Source organism: Rattus rattus, chromosome 2 (assembly GCF_011064425.1).
Source record: "Rattus rattus isolate New Zealand chromosome 2, Rrattus_CSIRO_v1, whole genome shotgun sequence".
Taxonomy (NCBI): Eukaryota; Metazoa; Chordata; class Mammalia; order Rodentia; family Muridae; genus Rattus; species Rattus rattus.
In genome coordinates, this window is record NC_046155.1 from 45,586,827 (window position 1) to 45,614,548 (window position 27,722).

The window sequence follows — 27,722 nt, forward strand, 5'->3', positions numbered from 1 at the left end:
CCGTCGCTGTCTTCAGACACACCAACTCTGCTGTACCCTCAGGCCCTACTTTTTTTTAATCTATTACTTCTGGGCCTTGTACATGTTAAACACGTGCCTTGACTGAGATGCAGCTCAATAATAAAACATTTGTCTCATATGTGTACAGCCCTGGGTCTGATGTCCAGCAATAAACACAAAATCCAGTCAAATACATTCTCTATCATTGAGCTGAATCTAACCACCAAACTTGCAGATTTTTCTTGACATATTACCAACATTTCTGCAGTTATAGCTAGCTTATTAATAACCATATTAGGGGCATTTTTAAAAAGACATTTATTTTGTGTATATAAGTACAGTGTTGCTGTCTGCAGACACACCAGAAGAGGGCATCGGAACCCATTACAGATGGTTGTGAGCCACCATGTGGTTGCTGAGAACTGAACTCAGGACCTCTGGAAGATCAGTCAGTGCTCTTAACCACTGAGCCATCTCTCAGACATCTCTTCTTGGTTCTTTTTTTTTTTAAGATTTTATTTATTTATTATATATAAGTACACTGTAGCTGTCCTCAGACACATCGGAAGAGGGCATCAGATCTCATTACAGATGGTTGTGAGCCACCATGTGGTTGCTGGGAATTGAACTCAGGACCTCTGGAAGAATAGTCGGGTGCTCTTAACCGCTGAGCCATCTCTCCAGCTCCGGTTCTTTTTTTTTTTTTTTTTTTTTTTTTTTTTAATTTTTTGCTAATATTGTGCATTTGCCTTCTGTATCATTCACTTTACTCATTAGGGCTCTGTTTTTAATTAATCATTTTATTCGTTTGCATTTCAAACGATATCCCTCTTCCCCCTCCACAAACCCCATCCCATCCCCTATCTTTCCCCCTCCCCTTTGCCTCTATGAGGGTGCTCCTCCACCCACTCACCCACTCCAGCCTCACCGATCTAGCACCCTCCTAGGATGCAGCATCAAGCTTCCCTCCCACCGATGTCAGAAAAGGCCATCCTCTGCTACATATGTATCTGGAGTCCCGGCTGTCTTTGCTTGGTGAAGGGCAGGACAGCTGGTTCAGCAGTTCAGCACTTACTGCTTTTGCAGGGGACTCCAGGAGACCTGACACTTTTCTGGCCTCCTTAGGAACCTGCTTACACATGGTGCATGTAAGATCACACATGCACACACATATAAACATTCATTCATTTACTTACTTTCTTGCTTACTCGAGATATGACCTCACTATGCATCCCTAGCAGATCCAGAACTTGCTATGTAGCCCAGGATGACCTTGAGTTTTTTCTCTTCTTTTCTTTTAAATAGAGTCTGGAGTTCACCATTCCCCCGCCCTAACGTCCAAGTAGGTGGTATTACAAGTAAACGCCATCATGCATACCTGTGCCCATGGATTTAAAGACACCTTTTAAGATCTATTTATTTTATTTTATATGTATGAGTGTTTTACACTCATGAATGCCTGGTCCCCACGGGGGTCAGAAGAGGGCATCAGATCCCCTGAAACTGGAGTTGCCCGTACTTGTGAGCTATCACGTGGTACATAGGTGCTGGGAATGGAACCCCTGTGGTGCTGGGAATGGAACCCCAGTGCTTTACAAGAACAAGTATTCTTAACTGCTGAGCTATGTCTCCAGTCAGTCCCAGCCTGTGGATTTTTTTGTTTTTAACGAGTTATTGTTTCGTAGTGAGGAGAGAGTCCAGGGTCTTGTGCGCCCATGCTGAATGAAGGAGGAAGCTGGGAGCTGCTTACTTTGGGACAGCAAGGAAACAGAGAGAAAGAGGGGAAGAAACTGGCCATGACGCCTTTTGGGGGCGTTCCCTTCCTACTAGATAAAGGCTTTTCCATCTTGCTATATTCCCAGCTTTGATTTTCCAACTCTTACTGTCTCAAGCTCTGGAGTCCCCGTTCTAATGCAGTCTGTGTGGCGCTTTCTGCTGTCATGCTGTTATTCTGTTTGTCTGTCCGTTTCTCTAGTTCTGGACAGCTATAGCAATTTGCCCTGTGACAATGTCTATATGACAGGCTAGCCTGGAGCTGTATGTAGGAGGGATGATTTTGAACTTCTTATCCGCCTGCTCTATCACCGAGTGATGGGATTACAGGCGTGTGCTACCTCACCTAGTTTTCTGTGGTGCTAGAGATAGAGCTCAGGCCAGCAGTCCTCCAGCTGTGCCATCTTCTCAGTCCCTTAGCTCAGCCCTTTTGCTTTGATTGAGACAGGTTCTCACCATGTTATCTCTGGTTGTCCCGGAATTCACTCCGTAGACCAGGCTGGCCTTGGATTCACAAGAGATTCATCTGCCTTTGCCTCCCAAGTGCTGGGACGAAAGGTGTGCACCACTGTGCTTGGAAGGTCGATTCTTTTACAAAAGGATAGTTTGATGCATTGCTATTGATGACTTAAAAATTTCTATAATTTTGAACAAGGCTTCCATTTTAATTTTTCCATAGACACCCCGCTGTTTTTACACACCTAGGAGTTTGCCAGACATGAGATCCAGAACTCAGGAAACCGAGGCAAAAAGATCAGGAAATCAAGGTCAACCTGGGCTACAAGAGATCCTGTCTAAAGATCCTCTCCCTCAAGGAAAGCAGCAGCAGGAGGAGGAGGAGCGAGGGGGAGGGGGGAAAAGAGGAGGAGAGAGAAAAAGAGGAAGAGCATCCACATGCATGTGGCATACATATAAAGACATGTACTCATAATAAATACAAATAAAAGACTTTCCAGGAGTGGTGGTCACATGTATGTATGTATGTATGTATGTATGTATGTATGTATGTATCTTGGCTTTTAACATTTTAATTAATTAACTAACTTTACATTTCAACATCAGCTTCCCCCCCACAGCTTGTCCTCCAAGAGCTTCCCCCACAACTACTCCTCTGCCCTTTTTCTTCAGACAGGGTTTCTCTGTGTGGCCCTGGCTGTCCAATCTGGAACTCAGAAAGATGCTCTGGCCTCTGCCTCCTGAGTGCTGGGATTAAAGGTGTATGCCACCTCACCCCACTTCACATACTATTTTTATTATTTATTATTTTGTATATATTTTGGCTAATATTTATTTTGGCTAGCACTCCGGAGACAGAGGCAGGTGGATCCCTGGGTTTGAGGTCAGCCTGGTCTACAGAATGAGTTCCAGGACAGTCAGTGCTACACAGATAAACTCTTGCTGAATATTGCCTAATTCTGTTTTTAAATGGATTATGAAAATTTACCTGGCTATTAGTCAGATGTGAATAGGCCTGTTCCCGAAAGCTCTGGCCAGCGTTAGGTATTTTTGCTCGGTTTAATAGCTGCTAATCAGAATGACATTACACATAGTCTTTAATTTTCACTTCTTTAATTACTAAGGAAGTCGAGTCTTTTAAATATATATGTTTATTGTTTATGTCTCCACACGGGGGCATCTTCGATTCAAGGCCACAGACAGTTTGAGTGTCCACTGTGTGCTCAGGTGTTGTCCTCAAGGATGGTTGCCCTAATGGAGGTAGATCTTTGGGAGAGCTAGGATAGTCAGAAGCACATGGCTAACTCTATGCCATAAGTAGGAACACAGTTGGTAGGCAGTTTGGACAAAGACCTCTGGGTAGAGGACAGGGATGAGGTTGATCCTATGTGAGAAGCCAGGTTTTGTTGTTTAATTTTATTCTGTTTCAAGATACAAGGGGGGGGGTCTTCCTGTACCTAGGCTGATCCCAAACTTGCTCAGTGGCTGTGGATGACTTTTTTTCCCGGAGCTGAGGACCAAACCCAGGGCCTTGCGCTTGCTAGGCAAGTGCTCTATGGCTGTGGATGACTTGGAACTTTTGCGCCCCCAGCTTCTACTCCCCAAGAGCTAGTACAGGCATGTGCCACCATATCTGGCTTTCGCCAGTCTTTCAAAAACAGAGTGACTTTAGAGCCAAACAGTGAATACAATGTTTCTAGGAGAGAAAACAATGTATGTACTCACAAAGGAAACCAAACCCAAAGAGAAAAGGGGATATCTATGGAGTTGTAAGTTCTATATTAGAGCTAAAATGTCAAGTGCTGGGACTGAGGGATGCTGGGAACACTGGCTGGAAGAGACTGAACTAAGTCAAACTATGGAATCTTTATTTTTCTGAGTGCTTTATTGTTATTTTTTTTTTTTTTTTTTTTTGGTTCTTTTTTTTCGGAGCTGGGATCGAACCCAGGGCCTTGCGCTTCCTAGGCAAGCGCTCTACCACTGAGCTAAATCCCAACCCCTTATTGTTATTCTTAAAAAGGAATGTCATGGGGGGTGGGGACTGGCTCAGTTCAGAGCCCCATAACCTATATGAAGAGTCAGGCATGGCATACACGGCTGGGGAAGAGTGAGGGTGAAGAGACAAGCAGTCTAGAGCTCACTGCTTGGCCAGACTCGTGAAACAAACCAAAGCTCCCCATTCAGTAAAAAACGGTATTTCGAAAAAGTAAGGTGGAGAACACTGATGTCAACTCATGCCAATCTCTGGTCTCCACATGCATGTGCACATACATGTGTAAATGTTGCATGCACTCTTGTAGTTACACATGCAAATATCCACATGAACACCTACACATACTACAAATGTCCCCCACCCCCACCCCCACATAAACGGACATATACAAAGAGGGATGGCGAAGCCAGGAGCTGATTGGTGTGTGCTTTCTCGTTTCTGAGAGGGGGTCTTGCTATGAAGCCCAGGCTCCTCCTCCTCCTCTCAAGTGTCAGGGTCACAGGTATGCCTGACAGCCAGGACTGATGGTGCCAGCATGTGAGCCCAGCACTCAGGAGGATCATGATCAAGGGCATGAGCCATAGAGTGAGGACTTGTCCAATGACAACAACTAAGTAGAAAAAGGAAGAGGAAGAAAGGGAAGGAGGGGAGAAGGAAAAGGGGAGGAAGGGAGGAGGAGGAGAAGGGAGAGGGGAGGAAGAGGAGGGGAGGAGGAGAGGAGGAGCAGGGAAGAGAAGGAGGAGGGGGGAGGAGGGGGAGGAGAAGAAAGAAGAGGAGGAGGAGGAGAAAGAGGAGGGAGGAGGAGGAACAGAAGGAGGAGGAGGAAGAGGAGGAGGAAGGGGACCTGTATCGGTGGCAGCTAGGGAAGCAGTGGGCAGTTACCATAACAGAGTCTCTGGCAAAAGAGTGGATTTGGAAAGGCTGGAGCATGTGAAATGAGCCTTTTATCAGGATGAACCTTTTATCAGATGGGGCTATAAATATGCTCTTCGTGCATTGTGCACAGTGACTCTTTTTGTCTTATTGAAAACTCTGTGCTCATGGCTCTGTGTTCACGGCGCTTCTTCCCTTAAAGTTTTAAAATCGTGGTTAAAAAAATATAAACAAAATGCCTTCCATCTTTATCATTTTAACCACACAGTTCAGTCCAAGATTCCAAAGGTGGTTTCCAATCACAACCTTCCTTTTAACGTGGTTTAGTTGAGTTTTATTGAAAATAAGTTGAAATTTGTAAAGTCACCTTTTAGGCAATAATTGTTGGTGTCTGCGCAGCACTTAACGTTATTTAATGTGCTTTTTGTTTGGTTGCTTTGGTTTTGGCTTTTTACGGAGTCTCCTTCTCTACAGTCCCAGTTGATCTGAAGCTCACTATGTAGTCCAGGCTAGCCTCAAACTTGAAGTAACCCTCCTGCCTCCTCTTTCCAAGTGCTGGAATTTTAAGCATAAGGTACCATATTAGCTATGTAATGCTTTTTTTTTTTTTTTTTTTTTTTTAAGATTTACTTATTTATTATATATAAGTACACTGTAGCTGTCTTCAGACACACCAGAAGAGGGCATCAGATCTCACTACAGATGGTTGCGAACCACCGTATGGTTACTGGGAATTGAACTCAGGGCCGCTGGAAAAGCAGTCAGTGCTCTTAACCGCTGAGCCATCTCTCCAGCCCTCTTTTTCATAGATTTATCTGAGAGTGCTGCACCGAAATATACTGGTGCAGATGTCAATGAGAATGTGCAGACAGTGAGAGACCTGGCAACAGCAAACACCCTGAAGGCGGCCATCTTGCTCCCACAGTCCTTTGGGTATCACTTCTTTCTCTGTGCTGAGGGCTTCAGGATGGCTATCAAAAACCACTGACGGCTAAACAAAAAGAAGTTTGGGATATTAATCCTGGAGAAAGGAGTATCACCCAGGTTTACAGACCCAGAATTCCATCTGTCACACTCTGTGCCTCATATTTGAAAACTGTTTTTGAGTCTTTTTTTTTTTTTTTTTTTTTTTTAATGTGTGTCCTTGGGGACATCAGATCTCTGGAACTGAAGTTGCAGATGGTTGTGAGCTGGTATGTGGGTGCTGAGAATTGAACTTGGCCTTTTGGAAAAGCATCAATGCTCTTAGCCACTGAGCCACTTTTCCAGCTCCTATACTGTTATTCTTTAAAACCTGTATTTACTTTTATAACAGCTAGTCGTGGTAGTGCAGACCTTTAATTCTAGTATGTGGGAGGCAGAAGATGAGGAAGCAGAGGCAGAGGAAGCAGAGGCAGAGGAAGCAGAGGCAGAGGCAGAGGAAGCAGAGGCAGAGGAGGCAGAGGAGGAGGAGGCAGAGGCAGAGGAGGCAGAGGAGAGGAAGCAGAGGCAGAGGCAGAGAGAGGCAGAGGCAGAGGCAGAGAGGCAGAGGGAGAGGCAGAGAGACAGAGAGAGAGGCAGAGGCAGAGGCAGAGAGGCAGAGGCAGAGGCAGAGGAAGAGGCAGAGGCAGAGGCAGAGGCAGAGGCAGGAGAGCAGAGGCAGAGGCAGAGACAGAGGCAGAGGCAGAGGCAGAGGCAGAGGCAGAGGCAGGGGCAGAGGCAGAGGCAGGGGCAGAGGCAGAGGCAGAGGCAGAGGCAGGGCAGAGGCAGAGGCAGAGGCAGGGGCAGGGGGAGAGGCAGAGGCAGAGGCAGAGGCAGAGGCAGAGGAAGAGAGAGATTGAGGCAATGACAGAGAGGCAGAGGCAGAGGCAGAGGCAGAAGCCGAGGAAGAAAAGCAGTGAGGCAAAGACAGAGAGGCAGAGGCAGAGACAGAGGCAGAGGCAGAGACAGAGGCATTTTTGTAAGCTGAAGGTCATTCTCATCTACGTAGCAAGCCCCAAGCCAGCCAGGACTATATAATGAGACGCTGTCTTATTTATTTATTTATTTATTTATTTATTTATTTATTTATTTAGTGTATGGGGTGGGAGCGTTCATGCCACAGTATGCATGTGACCCCCAGGAGAAGATTTCATAGGGATTATTTCTCTCCTTCCACCGTGTGGGTCCCACAGATCAAACTAAGGTCGCTGGGCTTGGCAGCAAGTCCTTTTTACCTTTACTGGGTAATCTTGCTGGCTCATGTGTTTTAAATGGTCATTGTCTGAATTGTCCATTCTTCCATCGAACATGTCCTTTCTGATGAGCTTCCAGAGGCAGGCTATTAGTGAAGCAATTAGGAGTCACCGAAGGTTATAGGTAGGAAAGCCACAGGACCCAACTTAGAATTCTGACAGAACTGTCTTCTGCAGTTGGACAGAGAACATCTACGAAATGTCTAGGGTTGGGGCAAACGGACCTGGTGAGTAGCCAGGTTTGGAAACAGCTTTTTTCTTTTTTTGATTCCAAGACAAGAAAGAAAAAAAAGAAAGAAAGAAATATACTGTATTAAAGAAAGCAAAAGTGCAACCAGCGGATGTGACCTCAATGGCGGGATGAGTGTAGTAACCAGGTGAGAGGTGATCAGAGAGACGAGCGATGCTCAGGTGTGTCACTCAGATAGAAGGGGCGGAGCCACCCAGCTCCTCCTTCCTAAGACAGCACCTAGAGTGGAGGCTGGATCCTGCATGGGTCTTCTGGCTCTAGAGGCTTGGGGCTTTGCTTTATATAATTACATTTTATCTATGTATGTATCTCTCTATATATTTGTCTGTGTATGTATGTATGTATGTGTCTATCTATCTATCTATCTTCTATCTATCTATGTATCTATCTATCTATGTATCTAATCTATCTATTGTGTATGCATGGTAGATACATACTTTGATGTGTGTGTAGAAATCAGAAGACAATTTTTGGGATTTAACTTTCTCCTTTCACTGTGGAGTCTAGGGATTGAACTCAGGCTGTCAGGATTCCCAGCCAACCCTCCTGCCAGTGAACCATCTTACCAGTCCCCATAGTCTCTGTTTTCTGAGATAGGTCTAACAAAGCCCAGGAATGACCTTGAACTCCTGACTCTTCCTTCCCTTGCTGGGATTCTAGGTGCGGTGCGCAGGGCTGACTTATGCATATCTTGATTTAAATACTTTATTTATTTATTTATTTTGGTTCTTTTTTTCGGAGCTGGGGACTGAACCCAGGGCCTTGCGCTTCCTAGGCAAGCGCTCTACCACTGAGCTAAATCCCCAACCCCTTTATTTTTTATTATTATCTATTTTTATGTGTATGGGTGTTTTGCCTGCATGTATGTCTATGCAGTGTACATGGAGGCTAGAGAAGGGCATCGGATCCCTTGGGACTAGACAGTTGTGAGCTGCCAGGTAGGTACTGGGAACAGAACTCAGGTCCTTTGGAAGAGCAGCTGCTCTTAATCACTGAACTACACCTCCAGCCCTAAATATTTTATTTTTAAAGACTGTTTTGGGGGATGGAGGAATGGCTTGGTAGTTGAGAATGCTTTCAGAGGACCTGAGCTCAATTCCTAGCCCTCCTGGGCAGCTCATAACTGCCAGTAACTGGCCTCCGAGGCACCTGTGCATTACGTTTAACACAGACATATATACATAAATGCAAATAAAGCCCTTTTAAAATTAAAACTTTATTTATGGGGTTGGGGATTTAGCTCAGTGGTAGAGCGCTTGCCTAGCAGGCGCAAGGCCCTGGGTTCAGTCCCCAGCTCCGAAAAAAAGAAAAAAAACTTTATTTATTTATTTTTAAAAGATTTATTTATTTATTTTATGTCTGAGTACACTGTCGCTCTCTTCAGACTCACCAGAAGAGGTCATCGGATCCCATTACAGATGGTTGTGAGCCACCATGTGGTTGCTGAGAATTGAACTTAGGACCTCTGGGAGAGCAGTCAGTGCTCTTAGTCGCTGAGCCGTCTCTCCAGTCCCAACTTTATTTATTTTTATGTGGCATGTTGCCTGTATACATATGCCTCTGGAGCTGGAGTTATACACAGTTGTGAGCTGCCATGTGGGTGCTGGGAATCAAACCTGGGTCCTCAGGAAGAGCAGCCAGTGCTCACCTCTTCAGCCCAGAAAAATCTTTAAAAAGAATATCAGGGGCTGGGGATTTAGCTCAGTGGTAGAGCGCTTACCTAGGAAGCGCAAGGCCCTGGGTTCGGTCCCCAGCTCGAAAAAAAAAAAAAAAAAAAAAAAAAAAAAAAAAAGAATATCAGAACTGCTGTTTTTCTAATTTGTATTTGTGTGTGTGTGTGTATGTGGTGTATATATATATGTGTGTGTGTGTATATGTGTGTGTATATGTGTGTCTGTATATATGTATGTGTATGTATGTGGTGTGTATATGTGTGTAGTGTGTGTGTCTGGTCCTGTGTGTCTCTGAGTGTATGTGTTTGTATGTGGTAGTGTGTGTATGTGTTTGTATATTTGTATGTGTGTATGTGTGAGTGATGTGTATGTCTCTGTGTGTGGTGTGTATATGTATGCGTATTGTGTATGTCTGTATGTGTGTGTGTAGAGTGTGTGTGTATATGCATGTGTGCATATGTGTATGTATGTGGTAGTGTGTCTCTCTGTGTGTCTCTGTGTGTGTGTGTTTGTGTATGTACGAGTGGTGTGTGTGTGTCTGTATTTGTGTCTGTGTGTGTATGTGGTAGGGTGTCTCTGTGTGAGTATGGGTAGTATGTTTGTGTGTGTGGTGTGTATGTGTGTGTCTATGTGTGCATATGTGTGTATATGGTAGTGTGTCTGTGCGTGGTGTGTGTATATGTGTGTGTATGTGGTAGTATGCCTGTGTGTATGTATGTGGTATGTGTGTATATATGTGTGTGTATGTGGTAGTGTGTGTAGGAGTTATTTCTTTGAGATACACAATCTCTCGATGAACCCAGGGTTTGTGATTTTTCCCCTAGGCTGGCAGCCAGGAAGCCCCAACACTGTTGTCTCTGCCGGCCCAGGCCTGAGCTTACAGTGGGCAGGACAGGATGCAGGCTTGTTCTGAGGTGTCAGCTTCTGCACTCCGGACCTCGCGCTTACAAGAGTGCTCATAATCACCGAGCCTCTCTCCGCCTCAGATATTTCTCTTTCTTTGCACTTGGTCTGTAGATCCCCCTCTCCTCTCAAACTGTTTTCAAGCCTTCTCTTTTTCTTTCACATCCCTAAAGCCAAGAAGGAAACAGGCGACAGCCGAGTAAAGGCTTCCGCCCTGGTTTCTAAGTGTTTTGTTCACTGGCACTAGTTACTCTGGAGAAGGGGCAGACTTAGTTGGGTAGGTCCGGGCAGGGAAGGGAAAGAGTAGGTCGAAGGAAGTTCACTGGATCATCAGCTACCTTAAACCCTGCGGGGCTTCTCTTGCACCCGAGGACAAGAAGCCCAGAGGGTGACCCCATTTTTCTCTCCAAGGTTTTTACTGGGCGTCAGACGGGACAGTTCCGGAAACTATAAAGAAATCCTAACAGCTTGAGTGGCCGCCTCCTCAAATATTAACAACAACAACAACTCAACAGTAAAATTCATTACACCCATCCCCCTCCTCCTACAAGCACGGATCCAGAGACAGAAGTAGTTAGAGCCGTCCTTCATGGTCCAGCTCGGTCTTCCTTATCCAAGCCTGGGTTTCCCAAGGAAATTGTCTACCCCATATTTGAAAGTGGGCACCAGCAGCCAAGAGTCCCTCCACTTTCTCGTCAGGGCCAAGTAGGTGAAGATTTAAAGTAAAATGAGACAAAGGCTACAGGTGGTGGTGCCAGAGAGACTGGTCTGCCTGGGTACCCGATGAAATCAAGGATTGAGGCGGGGGGAGGGGTGTGGTTATGAGCCAACCTGGAGCAGCTGGTGGAATAAAAAAAAAAAAAAAAAAAAAAGGAGGAGGAGGAGGAACGGATTTGGGGCACGCTTGGTTCCTACAGGAGGTGCCCCTGAGGAGGATCAGTCGGACAGGAGGAGGCCCAGGGGCGGGACAGAGATGACTCTTGGCTAAGATTGGATAACTTCTGAGGGCGGGAGCTGGCCTTGCACCGCCTGGTTCCCCAGTTTAGTAATTGGGGATATATACGGTCACTGCAGTGCGAGCCGGCTGGTTAGCAGCGCACGTGCCAGGCTCCGGGGCCCTTCTGCTTACGCACACGTTCTTTTTGCCCTGGGTTTCTTCATCCCTGAGACCCACTCCATCTTCTACTCCCTTGGCTCTCGCCCAGCCCTTACCCCAAGCTCTGAACCTCGTCGTCTGCAAAATCGAAATGGACACATCCATGAATTTCTCACGTGGGTTAAAAACGGAGCTGATCCAACCCTATGACTTCGAGATGTCGCAGGACTTAAGGCCCTTTTTGGAGGAGTACTGGTGAGACCCGGTGATGGGGAAGGACCAACTGCTTTGAGGGAAGTGGAGACAGGGAGTGGATGCCTGTAACACTGCCTGGGGACTGGCTCCCAACCCCCGTCCGCCCCGCCCCCTCTTTTAAGATACCTCTCTGAGAGTTTAGCGCTAGCAGAAAAGTTGCAGAAGTGAGAAATTGGGGATACAGATGTGGGAGGAGACAAAAGGAAAGGAAAAAAAATGAGAACTGTAGTTGAGGATTGACCTGAATGAAGCGTTGTTAGGTGACTCTCGGGGGTTGGGGTGGGGGTAGGCAGAGGCAGAGAGACAGAGACAGAGACAGAGAGACAGAAAGGGAGAGGGAGAAAGACAGACAGACAGACACACACACACACACACACACAGAGAGAGAGAGAGAGAGAGAGAGAGAGAGAGAGAGAGAGAGAGAGAGAGAGAGCCTGTGTCAGCACCTAGGATTAGCCTGTCCCACACAATTATCATGTTCCCCAAATGTCCCATCTTCTCTGATGTAAAGGTGACACAAAGTTGGAAACCCTATCAAAGCTTTCCTGAGGCTTTTGTCTTAGCCCTAAAGCATCCCAGCCGTGTTTTGTGGGGTGACTTTATTGTTCAATCATCTTGCAGTAAGCCGAACAGATGTTGCTACACTCTTCTTACAGCACAGCTCTGGACAGAGTAGTTCTTGGCACTGTCATCTTCATTGAGAAAGTCATAATCACAGAAATCTCGAATGTGCCCTGTGCTAGGTACTTTATGTCCGCGAATACTGCTAAAGTACCTTCCGTGCCCCTGCTCCCCCGTAATAAGGAAACCGAAATGTCACACTGCTGGAACTCTAGTCTAGAGTTGCCCCTTGGGGGAGATGTGTGGGCATTCTTCTAAGCAGTGCCCACTGTGAATCCATCTGCTTTCTGCCCTCCAGGGTAAGCTCGTTTTTCATAGTGCTTGTCTATCTGTTGCTCATCATTTTCGGTCAAAACTACATGAAAACGCGGAAGGGCTTCAGCTTGCAGAGGCCTCTCATCCTCTGGTCCTTCTGCCTGGCAATATTCAGGTAAGGTAGTCCTCCACCCCATGCTCTGCCTGTTCTTTAGTCCTTATGTCTCCATTTTATCCCAAGAGTTTCTAAAATACTTAGCTGCAATGGCTTCTATCTCACAGTACCTTGTTATTCTCCTTTCTTGGGATCAAGTTTATGGTCTCTATTCTGTTCTATCCCCCTTTAAAATGTTTACTTTTAAAAAAGATAGTTTCTCACTCTGTATCCCAGACTGCTCTAATAGCCACTGTGTAACCCAGGCTAGCCTCAAACACCACAACCCTCCTGTCTCAGTCTCCTGAGTTCTGAGAATACAGATGCTAGGCTCTACCCCATTCGTCTTGTGCTCATGAAATCTACATGGTCAACGAAACTCTCTAGCCTTAAATGTCTCAGTTCCCAAATTGCTCTTTCAAAGCAATCAAGAGCACCAACATCTCTAGCCTCTCTCCTATCATGTTCTTCTGTAGCTTGCCACTCTCCTCTTTTGACTCAGATCCCACTTCAAGAACTCTGTTCTTAACTTTTTTTTTTCTTTTTTCCGGAGCTGGGGACCGAACCCAGGGCCTTGCGCTTGCTAGGCAAGTGCTCTACTGCTGAGCTAAATCCCCAACCCCACGGTTCTTAACTTTTACTTTCATCCTTCTCCCTGTATCGATTGGCTTTTTCTTAACCCGTATCTTGTGGCGAATATCACCAGATTGGCCCCAGGATCTCAAAAGCTGTAGCCACTCCTCTGGGAAGGCTGAGGAGGTGACGGAGAGTTGGTTCAGATGGGGATGCGGTCAGGTCAGGTTCACGCCTGGGCATTCTCTTATACCTTTATATATCTGTGCACCGTCTCACTTCAGTATCCTGGGTACACTGAGGATGTGGAAGTTTATGGGAACCTTGCTGTTTACAATGGGCCTCAAGGAAACTGTGTGCTTTACCGACTACACTAATGATGCCATAGTGAAATTCTGGTCCTGGGTCTTTCTTCTCAGCAAGGTGGTTGAACTCGGTGAGTGCAGAGGCTCTGTCTCTGGTGCCCCGTGACTTGCATTCTTCCCCAGAGCTTCCCCTTACCCATCACATGGAGAGTCCCTTCCCTACTCCTGGGTCTTAGTGAGATATTTCTCCCCTTCCCCACACTGAGATTCCCTGATGTGTTCACACACCCCGGGCTGTGGGTGGTCCCAGCACTGGTGGCATGCTAGCTATGACCCCCTCATCTCTCAGGAGACACGGCCTTCATCATTCTACGTAAGCGTCCACTCATCTTTGTCCACTGGTACCACCACAGCACAGTGCTACTGTTTACGAGCTTTGGATACAAGAACAAAGTGCCTTCCGGTGGCTGGTTCATGACCATGAACTTGGGCGTACATTCCGTCATGTACACCTACTACACTATGAAGGCGGCCAAAGTGAAGCATCCCAACGTCCTTCCCATGGTCATCACCAGCCTGCAGATCCTGCAGATGGTTTTGGGCACCATCTTTGGCATACTGAATTACATCTGGAGGCAGGAGAGAGGATGCTACACGACATCGGAACACTTCTTCTGGTCCTTCGTGCTTTATGGGACCTATTTCTTCCTATTCGCTCAATTCTTCCACCGAGCCTACCTCAGGCCCAAGCGCAAAGCTGAGTCCAAGAGCCAATGAGAGTTGGAAGGAAAGATGGGGCCTCAGCCTTTCCTCCATGGCACTAAGGGTAGGGGTGGGAGAAGGATTAGGTTACCTTCCCTATATGGTTTCCCCCATGGGATATGTACCCTCAAAGTTGCAGGAAGCTATGACAACCAAGAATATGTCACCCTTGGGATAGGGGTGTGGTCTGGTACTTTGATGTTTCTGTTTATCACGTGAAGAAAAACCAAACCCTAGGAAGGCGATAGGACTGAGGTCCTTAAAATCGAGTTATTTATATTTATGTTTAGAAATCTTTCTCTTCTTGCTCTATTTTTTAAATTAAAGAGGTCAACGTGATTCTGAGGATTCGTGGACTTCGAGGGGAAAGTGAACTCTGTGGTAAGAGGAGGCTGCTCACAGGGAGTGATCTGTCAGTGGGGAGCCTGAAGGTGTGTGGAGGGATAGAGGCACACACAAACAATAAAAATCCTAAGCCTTGTAGGCGCTTAATAAATGTCTGTCACAGACTAGAAGTTTATTGCTGTTAGAGACCCACGCCTCTGAGAAGAACAGTGAGAAACAAGTCCTAAAGTCATAGGCTAAACTGCAAAAACAGATCCCTGCAAGGAAGCGCTGGAGACCAGCTGTCCTTCCTGAGACCACCAGGTGGCGTCGCAGCACCAGCAGAGGACGATCGCTGTCAACTAGCTGGTCACGCCAAGCTTCGTAAATTCTTTACTCCAAGGAGACCCTGCTTCCCCATCCTGGAGGAAAGGAGTGAGACGGAAGCCTTAGAAGCCTGGACGCTCACTCCGTTCCTGTACATCCAGCTGTCCTTTTGGACAATGGGAAGGATGAGGGGAAGGAGGGCTCAACCGCAAGTCTGAATCATCAGGCCTTTGACAGTCCGCGCACGTTTATTTCATTGATCTTTGAAAACGGGATAGGGGGAGTCTGGAGAAGGCGGGGTGAGCCAAGGGTGAATTGGCCCCGGGGGAGCTGGTCCCTGTTCCTGGCCTTAGTCCCAGGGCCACGGTCAGGGGCTGTGAGGGAAAAGGCCCTCTTCGGAGCCGCCTCTTCCCGGGTGCTCTGGCACCCCTTTTCAGACCCTGGGACGAGGGCAAGCCAGTCTAGGCGACCCCTGTCCAGAGAGGCTGTGAATTACTGCCCCGCCCTCGGGGATGGATCCACAGACCTGCGGTTCACACTGGCCGTTCCACGGCGTACTGGCAGGGACTAAGGTTAGCGGCCGGCGGCGGCCCGGGCACGGCGGGGTAGCTGAAAGAGGCGTGCTGCTTGGCTTTGAGCCGCAGGCTAGCCAGGCTCGAGTTACACGGGTCCCGGTATACATAAGGGGAGGAGGCGGCTGCAGCGGCGGCTGCGGCGGCCGAGGCGTAAGGGCAGGACACTGCCCCGGAGGACACAGCGGCTGGAGCCAGCCCGGGGGGTGCCCCGCCCAGGCCCTGCAAGGCTCCGGGACCTGGGACGGTGCCCGGGGCCGCGGCCGCCGAGGGCACCATGGAGGCAGCGATGGAGCTGGGCGGTGAGAATACAGGCTGTGAAGCCAGAGGCCCCACGTTGACCGAGTTGAAGGCGAACGGGAAGGTCTTGGCGGCGAGCGGCGGGGCGAGAGCCTTGGGCGGCCAGTTGCCGTACGTGTAGCCCGGGTACACCTCCTCGTAGGGTGGCACCAGGCCCCCGAGCGGGGCTGCGAAGCCACCCTTGCACAGCTCCGCCTGCTGGCTGCGCTCCCGCTTCCGCCACTTGGCGCGCCGGTTCTTGAACCACACCTGCGGGCGTCGGAGAAACGCTGTCAGGAGGCGGAGTGGCTGGGGAGTGGGTCACGCATAGTAGGATCGAGCCCGGGCGGGGAAGATCGGAGGTGCATGGTGGATGCGGGCTGGAAGGGGGGAGCGCACCGAGCCCGAGAAAAGAAGCTAGCGGCCGCAGGGTCTGGGGGAACAGGTCGGGATCAAAGAAAGATGAGGGGAAGGTGAGCCCTGGTCCCAGCTGAGGAATCGCGTGATAGGGGGTGGCAGGTAAGACAGCAGGAGGGCGGGGATCCTGGGACGGGAGCTGGGCTCGACGTGGCACCCGCCCGCAGAGTCACCAGCTACTTGGGGTTGGGGGTACGAGAGCGAGGTGCGTGCAGGTGAGGACTGCGGCTCAGGTGGGGCCATACCCGCACGCGGGCCTCAGTGAGGTTGGTCCACACGGCGATCTCTTCGCGCGTGCTCATGTCGGGGTAGCGATTCCTCTGGAAGGTGGCCTCCAGCTCCTGCAGCTGCTGGCTGGTGAAGTGCGTGCGCTGCCGCCGCTGCTTCTTCTTCAGGGAGCCATCCTCAGGGGAGCCCCCCGGCAGTGAGGCCGAGGCCTTCTCCGAGTCTGGGGACCAGAATGAAGCAGGTTATAGGGCGGTAGGGCCTGTGTGGATTCTCTGGTTCAGGGACCTCAAGGAATTTCTCAGCCTCTGGCTGGCTTCCACTCAGGTTGTCACTCAAGATCCCACCCAGAATCAAGGCTAAACTGTTTTCTCCTCCACTCCCACAAGGGGGCGCGCTCACCACTGTGCTCCTGCCCCTTGCAGCCATGTTCTGGAAGCGGAGGGTGTGGAGTGCCTGCATCTGACAATGACAGCGCAGGGCTTCGAGCCTCTGCCTCACCAAGCAGTCCAAACTCCATGGAGGGAGGGCTCTAGAGGAAAGAGAAGACACGTCAGGTTAATAGAGGCAAAAATCAGGGGGTTATGGATACCCTGACGTGGTGCGTGCCCTGTGAGCTTGGTACTCAAGAGGCAGAAGCAGGAAGTTGGATCTTCGCCCTACAGTGTGAGCACCAGGTCAGCCAAGAACACACGGTGACACCCTGTCTCAAACAAACAAACAAAACAACAACAACAACAACCCATCGATTTATCAGGCCCCTAATAGGGTTTCTTCACAACATTCTTGCCTCTTTTCTTATCCACTGACATAAAGCTATCCGGAATGGGGTACTATAAAATAGAATGTGGCAGGGCAGAAGAAATGGCTCAGCGGTTAAAGGCACTGGCTGCTCTCCCAGAGGGTACTACTTCAATTCCCAGCACCCTCATGACTGGCTTCTCACAATCATCTCAAAGTCCAGTTCCAGGGGATCCAAAGCCCTCTTCTGGCCTCCCCAGGGACTAGGCACTCTGGTGAGCAAACATATATGCAGGGAAGACACTCATACACTAGAAAAAAAAGACTTGAGAAAGAGAAGCCAAATGAGGAAGAGGTATACACTGAGAGGTTTTATGCACACATATGTACCATAGACTCATTAACTGTTGGGCCTCTGCCTAGTGCCACAGCGGCTCCATTTTGTTTGTTTGAGGCAGGATCTCATGTAGCTCAGGTTAGACTTAATTTATGACCTTCCTTCCTGTCTCTACCTTTGAATGCTGAAATTATAGGCCTGGGTTACCATGCCTAAGTTTTAGTTCTATCTATGTATCTATGTATGTATCTATGTATCTATGTATCCATGTATCCATGTATCTATGTATCTATGTATCTATGTATCTATGTATCTATGTATCTATGTATGTATCAATCTGGCTTTTCTAGACAGTGTTTCTTTGTGTAGCACTGGCTGTCCTGGAAATCACTCTCTATACCAAGATGGACTCCAACTTAGAGATCTGCCTGCCTCTGTCCCCAAGTGCTGGCATTAAAGGCATGTGCTGCCGCTGCCACTATCCCAGCTTTAGAGGTTTTTTTCTTTTTTTCTTTTTCAGTTTTCTTTTTCAAAAATACAATGTTTGTTTAGAGCCAGGTGTAACAATGTAGATCTGTAATTCTAGTAGACTTGGAAGGTAGACCTGGAGTTTAAGGCCAACCTTAGCTACCTGAGACCCTGCCTCAAAATACGAGCAGTGATTCAGCCGGTAAAGTACTTGCCATACAAGCCTAAGGACTTGATTTGATTTATTTTAGCATCCACAGTACACCACCCTGTAACCCCAGCACTGGGGAGATAGAAACAGGAGGATACCTGGCCAGCCAGTCAAGCCGAATTGGCCAGCTCCAAGTTTAACAAGAAATTCTGCCTCAAAAAAAAAAACCACAAAACCAAAACCAAAATAAAACAAAAACCCCAAGGGGCAGAACGATTGAGGAAGATTCCAGATGCTAACCCCTGGCCTCCATACATTTGTGCATGTGTACCGTCACACACACAAACTTACACACATATACCCTAAGAATATTTGTTTAGATTTCCAGTAGAGCATCTCTAATCCAAAAGCTCTTGCAGGCTGGAGAGATGCTCAGCACTGACTGCTCTTCCAGATGTCTTGAGTTCAATTCCCAGTATCCACATGATGGCCCATAACCATCTATAACTGTAGTCCTGTGGGGCCTGACACCCTCTTTTGGTGTGCCTGCATGCAGATAAAATACCCATGTACATAAATAAAATAACCCTGAAACTGGATGTACCCCCACCTCAGCTTTTGGTTTTCAGAGGATTTCAGACTTCAGACATCGAGGTTAGGGATGACCAGCCTGGCCCACCCATTTCATAGGTGGAGCCTGAGACCCAAAGCAGCTGAGCTAAGTCACCTGTGTAATTAGGACCTGAGCTAAACCTGTGGGCTCCTTGGAGCCTTCTGTAGAGGTCCTATCAGGGATTGTACTAGAACTTCAGCTTGGATCGTCTGCTTCAGCAGTAGGACAACTCTGCTTGTTTGGGTTATTTATACTTTCTTAATAAATGATTTGTTTAATAAGCAGTCCCTATCAAAATTAAGTTGGAGAAATGGCTCCATCTAGCTATCCATCCATCCATTCATCTATCTATCCATCTATCTATCTATCTATCTATCTATCTATCATCTATCTATCTATCTATCTATAATTTATTGTCTATCTACTATCTATCTATCTTCTATCTATCTATCTATCATTGATTATCTATCTATCTATCTATCTATCTATCTATCTATCTATCTATCTATCATCTATCTATAGATCTTTCTATCTACTTTAAACCATGGAGATGGCCCCATGGTTTAAAGTAGTACTTGCTCTTGCAGAGGACATAGGTTAAACTTCCAGGATCTGTATGGTAGCTTGTAACCCTCATCATCAGTACCTCCAGTTCCAGGGGATCCTGTACCCTTATCTTGTCTCCATGAAGGTAAAACAGCCACACAAATAAATTTTAAAAAATCTGAAAAAATAAGAAAGAAGGAAAGAAAGAAAGAAAGAAAAAAAAAGAAAAAGAAAACCACAAGGCACATAGGCTCCTTCTGCTCCTTTGCTTGTCCAAAATGTGTGTGTCTCACCTACTACCAGTCATCTCTCGACCTCATACCTGGTCCCTCACACCATTTCAGGCAGATGTATGGATTTCTTTACATGTGTTCCTCCAACACACACACACACACACACACACACACACACACACACACACACACACACACACACCACTTCCTGCCAGTATTCCTATCTCAAACCTAGCCTGGTTTTCTCAAGGAGTCTGCCTGGGTCCTTCCCCTGGTTGGTCCCCTTTCTAGTTGACTTTCCCAAGACCTCCCATGGGAGGAAAGAAAAGGGACCATAATGGGACTCTTGATTCTAGGAGCCTCTTGGGCAGAAAACGAAAACTAGGGACAGATGGAGAGAGCTAGGTGGGGGTGTCTGTCTCCAATACCATCTCCCCATTATCAGGGACATAGTGCAGACTAGATGCGTTGACATTCATATGGTGGATTAGCCCAGATGGAGGTGTGCATCTCTTGGCTGATCCCAATTTATTAAGAATGTTTCGGAAGGATGTGAGGCTGAACAACGCCTGTGTCTGTATGTGGCAATACCCTCTTCAACCAGCAAGGAGAGCACAACCCCACCTCTAGCCAAGTTGACAGTAGGACCAAGGTCAAACACAATTCTTGTTCTTTCCATTGGCAGACGGGTCTTGTTCTTGGACTCTTCCTGGGGTCAGAGAGGTAAGGCAGGAGGGATCCCAGTAAGGAAGGAGAGAAGCTGGATCAAGGGTGAAGGTATCTGTTCAGTTTACTTCCCTTTCCAGGTCTCAGGGCTGGAGTTGTGAAATTGTCACAGTTCCTTGCAAGGCCATCTCCAAGGAACCGTGATAATTTCACCAGCACTTATCCAAATTTTCTGGGAAGATGCGAGAGGAAGTTAGAGCCGGAAATTGAGGTGCTCTGCAGTCTACCCTTCCTTCAGACTCCAGATGACCTTGAAATTCAAACCATGCTCCTGAACTTTCCAGGAGTTACAGAAGCAACGCAGAACTGGGTGAAGGGGACATCGAGGTTTGCCTGCAGGGAAAGCTATGTCCCGCCTATTGCCATCCATCCTTCCAGTGTCTTCTGGCAGCAGACCTTTAGTTTTCCAAGCTTCCCTTCCCCTGGCATTCCATACCTGTGGCTTGATTTCATCCTCTATTTCAGTAGAAGGAGGCCCCGGGAAGAGGATAGCAGTCAGAGCAAGAGACAGGCAGAGTTCAAGCTGTGCACTCTCAGAGACAGACGACACATGTGCAGACACACACAGGCCTCCACTTAGACACAGTGAGCACTTGGACTTGCAGCTAGAGGCACAAAAACACACACTCTCCCACACATGCGCTCCCACATCCAGGCAGACAGACACACGCGGTCATACAGTCTCCTCTGTCTCTCTCTGACAGGGACAGCTGCCTGGGCTGTTTTGGAGCTTGTCATTCCCCTCCCCCCTCCCTTCCCCTCCCTGGCCCCTCTGAACCTCGGCTCTCTCAGTCCCAGGAGTTCAGAACTCTGTGTGGGGGAGGAGGAGGCCAAGGGGAGAAGGGAATACTGTTCCTCACTTAGTGGCTCTTAGAGAGAGGCTGCTTGGCCCAGTGAAGAGGAGGCAGGAGGAGGCCGGAGCTAGGGGATCAGGTGGGGAGGTGATCCGTTATGGACCAAAGGAATAAGGATTAGAGTCAAAAGATCTACTAGGTTCAGGATCTGATAACCCCCAACTTACTAGCTGTGTGTCCTTGGCTAGTTACTTTCTTTTGTGCCTAGTACATATTTCATCACTGAGAGTGAGATCATAATCCCTTCTCTGCCTGTCTTCATGCCGTCGGCTTCTTTTCTTTCTCCTTCAGATGGGGCACTGCTGTTGCCCAGGATGCCTTCAAGCATCTGACCTTCCTGCCAGGTGTTGGGATTACAGATGTGTGCCCACGACTCTGCCCTCATTACTAAATTATTTATTTATATTTATTTATATTTATATGAGATCAAGTTTCACGTAGCCCAGGATGGACTCACTTATACCTTAGGATGGCCTTGAACCTCTAGTCCTCCAGGCGTATCCTACCACCATAACCAGTTTATGTGGTGCTGGGGCTTAAACCCAGGACTTAATTCACTTTCGGCAAGCACTCTACAAACTGAGCTACATCCCAGGCTCCAAAGTGTAGCTTGGGCTACCTCCTGTCTCATGGTTTCCCTGTGCTTATTCTCTTTAGCATTTGCCTCCTGGCAAGCACCACCACAATCGGCCAGTTTTGTTATAAGTTTCAAACAGCATAGAGCTTATATAAAAATAAAGACCAGAATGTTTTTCTAGTTCCTTCTAGAAGCTGAGCACTGAATTAGCCACTGATCTAGAATGGAAACTAAGAACTTATTGCTTGGCTGGCTCGCCTCCCCAGTCTCTGTGTCTCAATAAAAAAAAAAGTCCTCATGGGTACTGCACTTCAGTGAGTGATGCGGTACACGGTCCTCAACTTAGAGCACACAGGATAACAGCAGAACGGGCTAAGGAGTGTAAGCGGGGAGCCACTTTGGGGATCAGACACTGTTGAAGGAACTCTGGGGCCTTCTGACTCTTGACTGAGTTCCTAACTACAGGGTGAGGGGCTGGGAAGGGCTCTCTGTCAGAGAGAAGTGTACACTGAGGCCGGGATATGAAGAGAAAGGGAGAGCATAGACCTCAGGCAGGCAGCTTCATGTCCGGGTGGGCTGGTCAGGCAAAGGCTGGGGGCGCCAAGTTGTTATCTGAGTTGGAGACAGGCTGGCTGAGGATTAAGCTCCCCCAAACTGGGAGAGGTCAGGAAGCTGGGGAGTTGGGCCAGGGGCCAGGGACTTCATCTCACTCAGTGGATAGTTAGGGATAAGCAGTAGTGTGGAAGCTCCATGACTGGTTGATGCTGGCAGGGCCAAACATAGCCAGAAGATAACTGGCGCTGTATCTAGCTCCAAGAGGGTTTGTCTGGACACCCCTATTCTTTTTGCCATATCGTGCTGGGGATACAAGGTCCAAACGCACTGTGGCAGCTAGCTCCAGCCTAGGGGACATAGAGGATCTCCAGGTATGTTTTGATTTCAAAGTACGAAAGGCTTATTATGGACAAGCAAGAACACAATATTCACAAGACATTAAGGCAAGGACCAGGTCACAGGCCAGAGAGGTCACAGTGGGGAGGCTCACAAGGGACAAAAGCTCATGGTAAGAAGGCAGCTCTCATGGAACCCGCTTATAGTCCAGAGGAGTGGATCAAGGCCACGGGGAGAAGACAAGACTAATTGAAACAACAATGCCTGAAGCAGGAGGAACAAGCAGGGAAGGAATGGGAGAAAAGCCTCATCTTGGAGGCAGTGGATGAGGAGGGAGAGAAGAGGAACCAAGGTTGTGATCTATGGCTCTGCTCAGCAAAAAAGTAAACAGGGGGGACAGTGAGAGCCAAGGTCCTAAACAAGCATAGCGCCACCCCACAATCCTGAGGCAGAAGTGAAACCCTGGAACGGAACACACTTAACCTTCTTCTATTCACTTGAGGTGCACAGCGCCCAGACTCTGGTTTGCTTAACTGCAGTGTGCAGCGGGGAACAGATGTGTCTTAATTCACGCACAGCTTCAGGATGAAACCTGGCACCTCAGGTGGAGGCAGGATTTGATGTATTCAAGTTATCAAAGGGGTGGATTGGGGGTCAGAGAGGCAATTACACGTGCTTCTCGGTGTCTATCCCTTGCTTCTTTCTTTGTTAAGGCATTTTATGTGTGCTGGGAGGGGTCCCCAGCGACTGTAATCCACTAACTTTAACTCGCTCACAGTCTAGGGAGGCAAACAGAATATAGGATGGAAAAAAAAAATGGAGTTCGTGGGTCTTACTCTCAGGTTGTGGGGGATCAGATATGGGAGATCATATCAAATGATGGGGCTCAGAGAATGCAGGTTCATCAAGGAGGAAGAAGGGGCAGGGTCTTTTAAATATCCCAGAACCGCTGGGAGTATTTAAAGGGCAATGTGGAGCCTCATTGGATCAGAGGCTTATTGTGGTCCAGGAAGAGTCCGGCAGGGAAAAGGGGCTTCCACTGAGGGTCTGTGATGAGAGACAAGTGCTGATTCAGATTTGGTGCAGTCGAGGCTAGATCGTTCTTGGCTTTTCCGTTGAAAAGAAAAATCTCCTACATTCAGGGCATGGTGATGTATGCCTATAATCCCAGCACTCAGGAGGCTGAGGCAGGAAGAGCAAGAGCTCAAATCCAGCTTGGTCTTGGGAGCTGTATAGGGAGCCCATGTATGAAAACAGAGGCAGATGTGAATGGCAGCCACTAATATGGAATATCTTTGAGATCTCTAGCTTGATTTTATTTAATCTGCATGTTGACTTCTATGTACTGGGGACTGCACATGCTAGGCGAACACTCCACCACCACTAAGCTACCCGAGGCCTATCCCTAGCCTCACCTCCCAGCTTAATTTTAAGACTTCTAGTTGATTTCGCATCCTATCTCATGAAGTGCGTGCATATACACCTAGCCCCAGTCTTAAGGTAGTCATATAAGGAAGCTAGGCTGGGCCAGCCCATTACTGTCCTAGTCTGGTACTGCCTTCCCAGCTCCCTGCCAAGAAGCACTCCTGCAAGCCCAAGGACTAGTTTAAGGCTGTCAGCCGATGACATACAAAAGTAACATCTTTGTGACTTTTATCCCCAGTGGTTAACTAGAATGGATCAGGCTGGGAAACAGATTTGTAAAGAAGGTTGAAGCCATGTCTGGCAGCACTAGGGGGCCCGAGGCCAGAAGTTTCCAGTTCCAGGCCGGCATGGGCTACATAAGGAGACCCTGTTATGAGCAATCAAAAAGTTAAAGATGGTCTTGAGGCAGGAGGACAGGGAGAGTCTCGTACATCACTTGCGTCTCTTTCCATCGCTCTTTTCCCTGTCCTCCCCATTATGCTTACAGGTCACTCTCAATTACCGGACACACATAGGTTCTCTAAAGCTCAGGTTCTAATACATCCTCTAGGTTAGCTCCTGCCCCCCTCTCCCATCCTCTAGCAAGCATCAGTTAAAAATGGGGAAGGAAAGAGTCGACCCGTTCTCATGCCTTGCTCACTACAGTTCAGCTTCAGCCTTTGCACCCTGCCCTCCCTTCCTGGTCCTAGATCCTAGGCTCTCAGTGACATTCTTGAGCAGCGGACAGGCAGAGTTCAGACCAGGTTATTTGGTAGAGGTTATGCTAGGGGAACTCCTTGTGTTCTCAGAGAGGGACAGGGGTGATGGCTGACACTGGAGCTTCAGGGAAGATGTTCCTCCTCTCCTTAAGAGTCTGGCTGTCGCTAAATCAAGGGTATGATCAGGCTACCCTAAGGCAAAAGCCCCCACCTTCCAAAGAAAGATTTTCTGGTCACAGGGACTGCAGTTTTGGCAGGATAATAGCGAGGCTTCTTCCAGTGTGCCTCCGTTTACAAAGAGCTTTCCTTCTATACGTGATTGATATGTTTCATTTAACCCACGGGCCCCGGAGTGGCAGGGATGTCCATCCCTACTTATCTCCAAGAAGGCAGGAAATATCCTAGGTTGCATAGAACCAAGAGGTTTGAACTGAGTTCTGCTCTTTTTCTGGTCTTACACTCCACACTGCAGCCATTCGTGACTGACACGCACGGATGCCTGAAGCCCTCTAAGATCCAGTTCTACTTCCTGCCTCTTTTGCTTCTCTGAAAAACGAGCTCTGGAAGTTAGCTGTCCACAGTACCCAAGCACAGCTTCCTATATCCTAACCTTGCAAGCCTCCAGTTTTAAAAGCCGCCCACTCCCAACCCCATCTCCAGTTTCAGGATTTCAGCATGCAAAGTCTTCTGCTCATTTAGGTCTTTTTGTATTGTAGATTTTCATCTGTCGCACCTAAACTTTCCATTACTCTTTCCCAGAAGCCCCCTGGCTCCCCACATCAACTATTCTCTGTCTGTCTGTCTGTCTGTCTGTCTGTCTGTCCCTGTCCCCCCCTTCTCTAGAACCCAGGACCTTGGGAATGCTGTGCAAATACTCTCTCACTAAGCTATATTCCCAGCTCCACTCTCTGACTTCTCTAGGCCTATAACATCCTCCTTAAGAGCCAGTGATCAGTTACACACTCAGCTACACTGTTTCATTCAGGAGCTGGCGGTTCTCTTTTTAATCATCTTTGTTATGATGTTATCATTCACTTTTCTGTATTTATTTATCTTATTTATTGTCTCTTTGGTGAAAGCAGAACTTCTGAGTTTTCTAAGAACCAACTGTAATGCCTTCTTTCTTTCTTCCCTGACATGGACTCCCTCATTTCTTGGATAGTTTCCGTGATTTTTTTTTTTTTTTTCTGGTAGCAATGGGAACATCAGCCCTGAGATGTGTAGGATAATGTGATGGGAGCAGCTGGGGCATGGGTTTCTATTTATCAAGGACAGCGAGGGACAAATAAAAGATGAGGAGCAAGGTCTTAGCCAGTACCTAAGAAAACTTTAGAACTGAGGACTGGATGTAAGAAATACGAATTATATTTTACTCTTGGGTGGAGGATGAGAAAAGCAGCAATCCCTCCCCCCCCCTTTAAAACAGTTCCTTGTTTTATTGTTAAACAGTTCCTTGCATTTATCCTCCCGAAAACTCCTGGGCTGAGTTGTTCTGTTTATGAGTCTAGGTGCAGAGTTCCCTCTTCTCTGTCCTCTTCTGCTTAACTGGGCTCTAGTTAGAGTTGTTGGTCAGGGAGGGTGGTCATTGTATTGGTCCAAAGGAGTCAGAGCCCTCCCTCAGCCAGAAAGAAAGCAAACTGGCAACTGAGACATTCTTCCTGGCCAGGCTGGGAGGATGGTAAAGGCACCATGCGGGACCACAGGGTCGGAATTTCAGCTGCCCCTTTCTCTCTTCCCCTGGTCACAAGACCACAGGCTTTGCTTTAGGAAAGGGTTACAATTTTCTTGTCTGGAAGGTTCTTGCTGGTCAAGGAGCCTTGAGTGAGTTAACAACCAGACTAGGAATTTGAGGGTATCTGCTCTGTACTGAAACTAGGATTGGAAGGAAAGAAAGAAGGCCTAACAGTTGACTCCGAGTTTGTGAGGGAACTGAGCCCTTCAGAGGCTTGTGGGTGGCCTGCTGCTGCTGTACTCTGTAGCTTAGTCTTCCCTTTGTAGGTCTTAAGTCTTTCCTCAGTTTGGATTATGCAGGTCTACTGATGCCTTGATCTATTTGAGCTGAAGCGGGATTGTCTCCCAGAGGCACCCTGCCCCAAGGCCAGGCTGCATCCTTTACTCTCCCAGCGCCCTCCGGGCCCAGCAGGCAGGAGAGGCAGAGTCAAGTTTGAAAACTAGGAGCTGGGATTTCAGGGGACCCACCGAGCCTACCCCATTGTACATAATGCAGCTGAGCAGGCGCTGCTGGATAGGTGGACATGCCAGTCGGCCAGGGACATTCCGTCCACTACTGGACACATCGTCTGCTCCGGACAGACCCACTTTGCGATCCCAAACATTCTATCGGCTTCAAGCCCCACGTGCCGCTGACATTCTGTCCGATTCTGAGGTGGCTCCAGATCTGGACCTTTCCAGATCCAGACGCCCCACGACAGACCTGCCAGTCGTGTCGCGTTGGCTGGCAGCTTGGGCCCTGTAACTTGCAGCGGCCATCTGACCCAGTAGCGACTCTCGCAACACGGCTCCTATTCCAACTGCGGAGCAGCTGGGAAGAAAAGCATGAGCTACTATGCGCACCCCTACTTCCAGCCGCTGGAGTCTGTCTAAGCCTGGGTCAAGTGGCGTTGGGAGCCGCCTGTTGCCCTTACACCGGGCGACCGCTGCCCTCTGCTCAGCTAGCCAGTCTCTACTGCCCCTATCACCTTCTGGTCCTTGCCGCTTGCTCCTAGATTCCAAGGTGCTTTTCGTGCAGTTCTTCGGCTTCTCCACGGGTCCCCTAAATCTCTTCTTCTCGGTCCCCCAGGTCTGTACTCGGAGTTTCCCTTCTCCCTTGTCCCAGCCCCGGGGCTGCTGTATGCCTTTGCTCTCTTGACCAATTCCCCAAACACCAGACTTCAACCGCCCCAGGTTCCCTTTTAGGAGTCCCAGGACCAGCCTTGGCCCCTCGGCCCCCTGAGCCCTTGACCCACGCATGGTCAAGTACTCACAGTGTGTCCCGCAGCAGGCAGACTCCCGGTGGTGGCTGTGGCGGCGGCGTTCTGGAGCGCAGGCAGGGGCCAGGGGCCAGGCACCCTGCAGGGTGGGGGCCGCCCCCCTGCTCGGGGCGGCGGCTCCGCTGGGCTCTCCCAGGCTAGCGGAGAAGAGAGTGAGCCTCACCGTGCAGTGC

The 27,722-nt window shown here is 48.4% G+C and overlaps 2 protein-coding genes across 2 annotated transcripts; one reads left to right on the plus strand and one right to left on the minus strand.

The window, feature by feature from the left end:
* Nucleotides 1–11,217: 11,217 nt before the first annotated feature.
* Nucleotides 11,218–15,045, plus strand: Elovl3 (ELOVL fatty acid elongase 3). Its single transcript, XM_032895527.1, has 4 exons — nucleotides 11,218–11,485; nucleotides 12,405–12,536; nucleotides 13,373–13,524; nucleotides 13,743–15,045. Exons 1-4 carry the CDS (start codon nucleotides 11,382–11,384, stop codon nucleotides 14,168–14,170), a joined length of 816 nt encoding a protein of 271 aa, XP_032751418.1. The 5' UTR covers nucleotides 11,218–11,381; the 3' UTR covers nucleotides 14,171–15,045.
* Nucleotides 15,046–15,179: 134 nt separating this feature from the next.
* Pitx3 (paired like homeodomain 3) lies at nucleotides 15,180–27,620 on the minus strand. Its single transcript, XM_032895528.1, has 4 exons — nucleotides 27,544–27,620; nucleotides 16,702–16,831; nucleotides 16,320–16,522; nucleotides 15,180–15,927 (listed from the first exon to the last, which is right to left on the minus strand). The coding sequence occupies exons 2-4, from the start codon at nucleotides 16,817–16,819 to the stop codon at nucleotides 15,340–15,342; spliced, it is 909 nt and encodes a 302-aa protein (XP_032751419.1). The 5' UTR covers nucleotides 16,820–16,831; nucleotides 27,544–27,620; the 3' UTR covers nucleotides 15,180–15,339.
* Nucleotides 27,621–27,722: the final 102 nt, after the last annotated feature.

Bases quoted from the DNA above. Each gene is read 5' to 3' on its own strand.
- Elovl3 (XM_032895527.1), top strand. From the start codon at position 11,382: ATGGACACATCCATGAATTTCTCACGTGGGTTAAAAACGGAGCTGATC. The intron at 11,486-12,404 runs GTGAGACCCGGT...TCTGCCCTCCAG, and splicing joins CCCTTTTTGGAGGAGTACTG to GGTAAGCTCGTTTTTCATAG. The intron at 12,537-13,372 runs GTAAGGTAGTCC...GTCTCACTTCAG, and splicing joins TTCTGCCTGGCAATATTCAG to TATCCTGGGTACACTGAGGA.
- Pitx3 (XM_032895528.1), bottom strand. From the start codon at position 16,819: ATGGAGTTTGGACTGCTTGGTGAGGCAGAGGCTCGAAGCCCTGCGCTG. The intron at 16,523-16,701 runs GTGAGCGCGCCC...TCTGGTCCCCAG, and splicing joins CAAGGGGCAGGAGCACAGTG to ACTCGGAGAAGGCCTCGGCC. The intron at 15,928-16,319 runs GTATGGCCCCAC...CGACGCCCGCAG, and splicing joins TCACTGAGGCCCGCGTGCGG to GTGTGGTTCAAGAACCGGCG.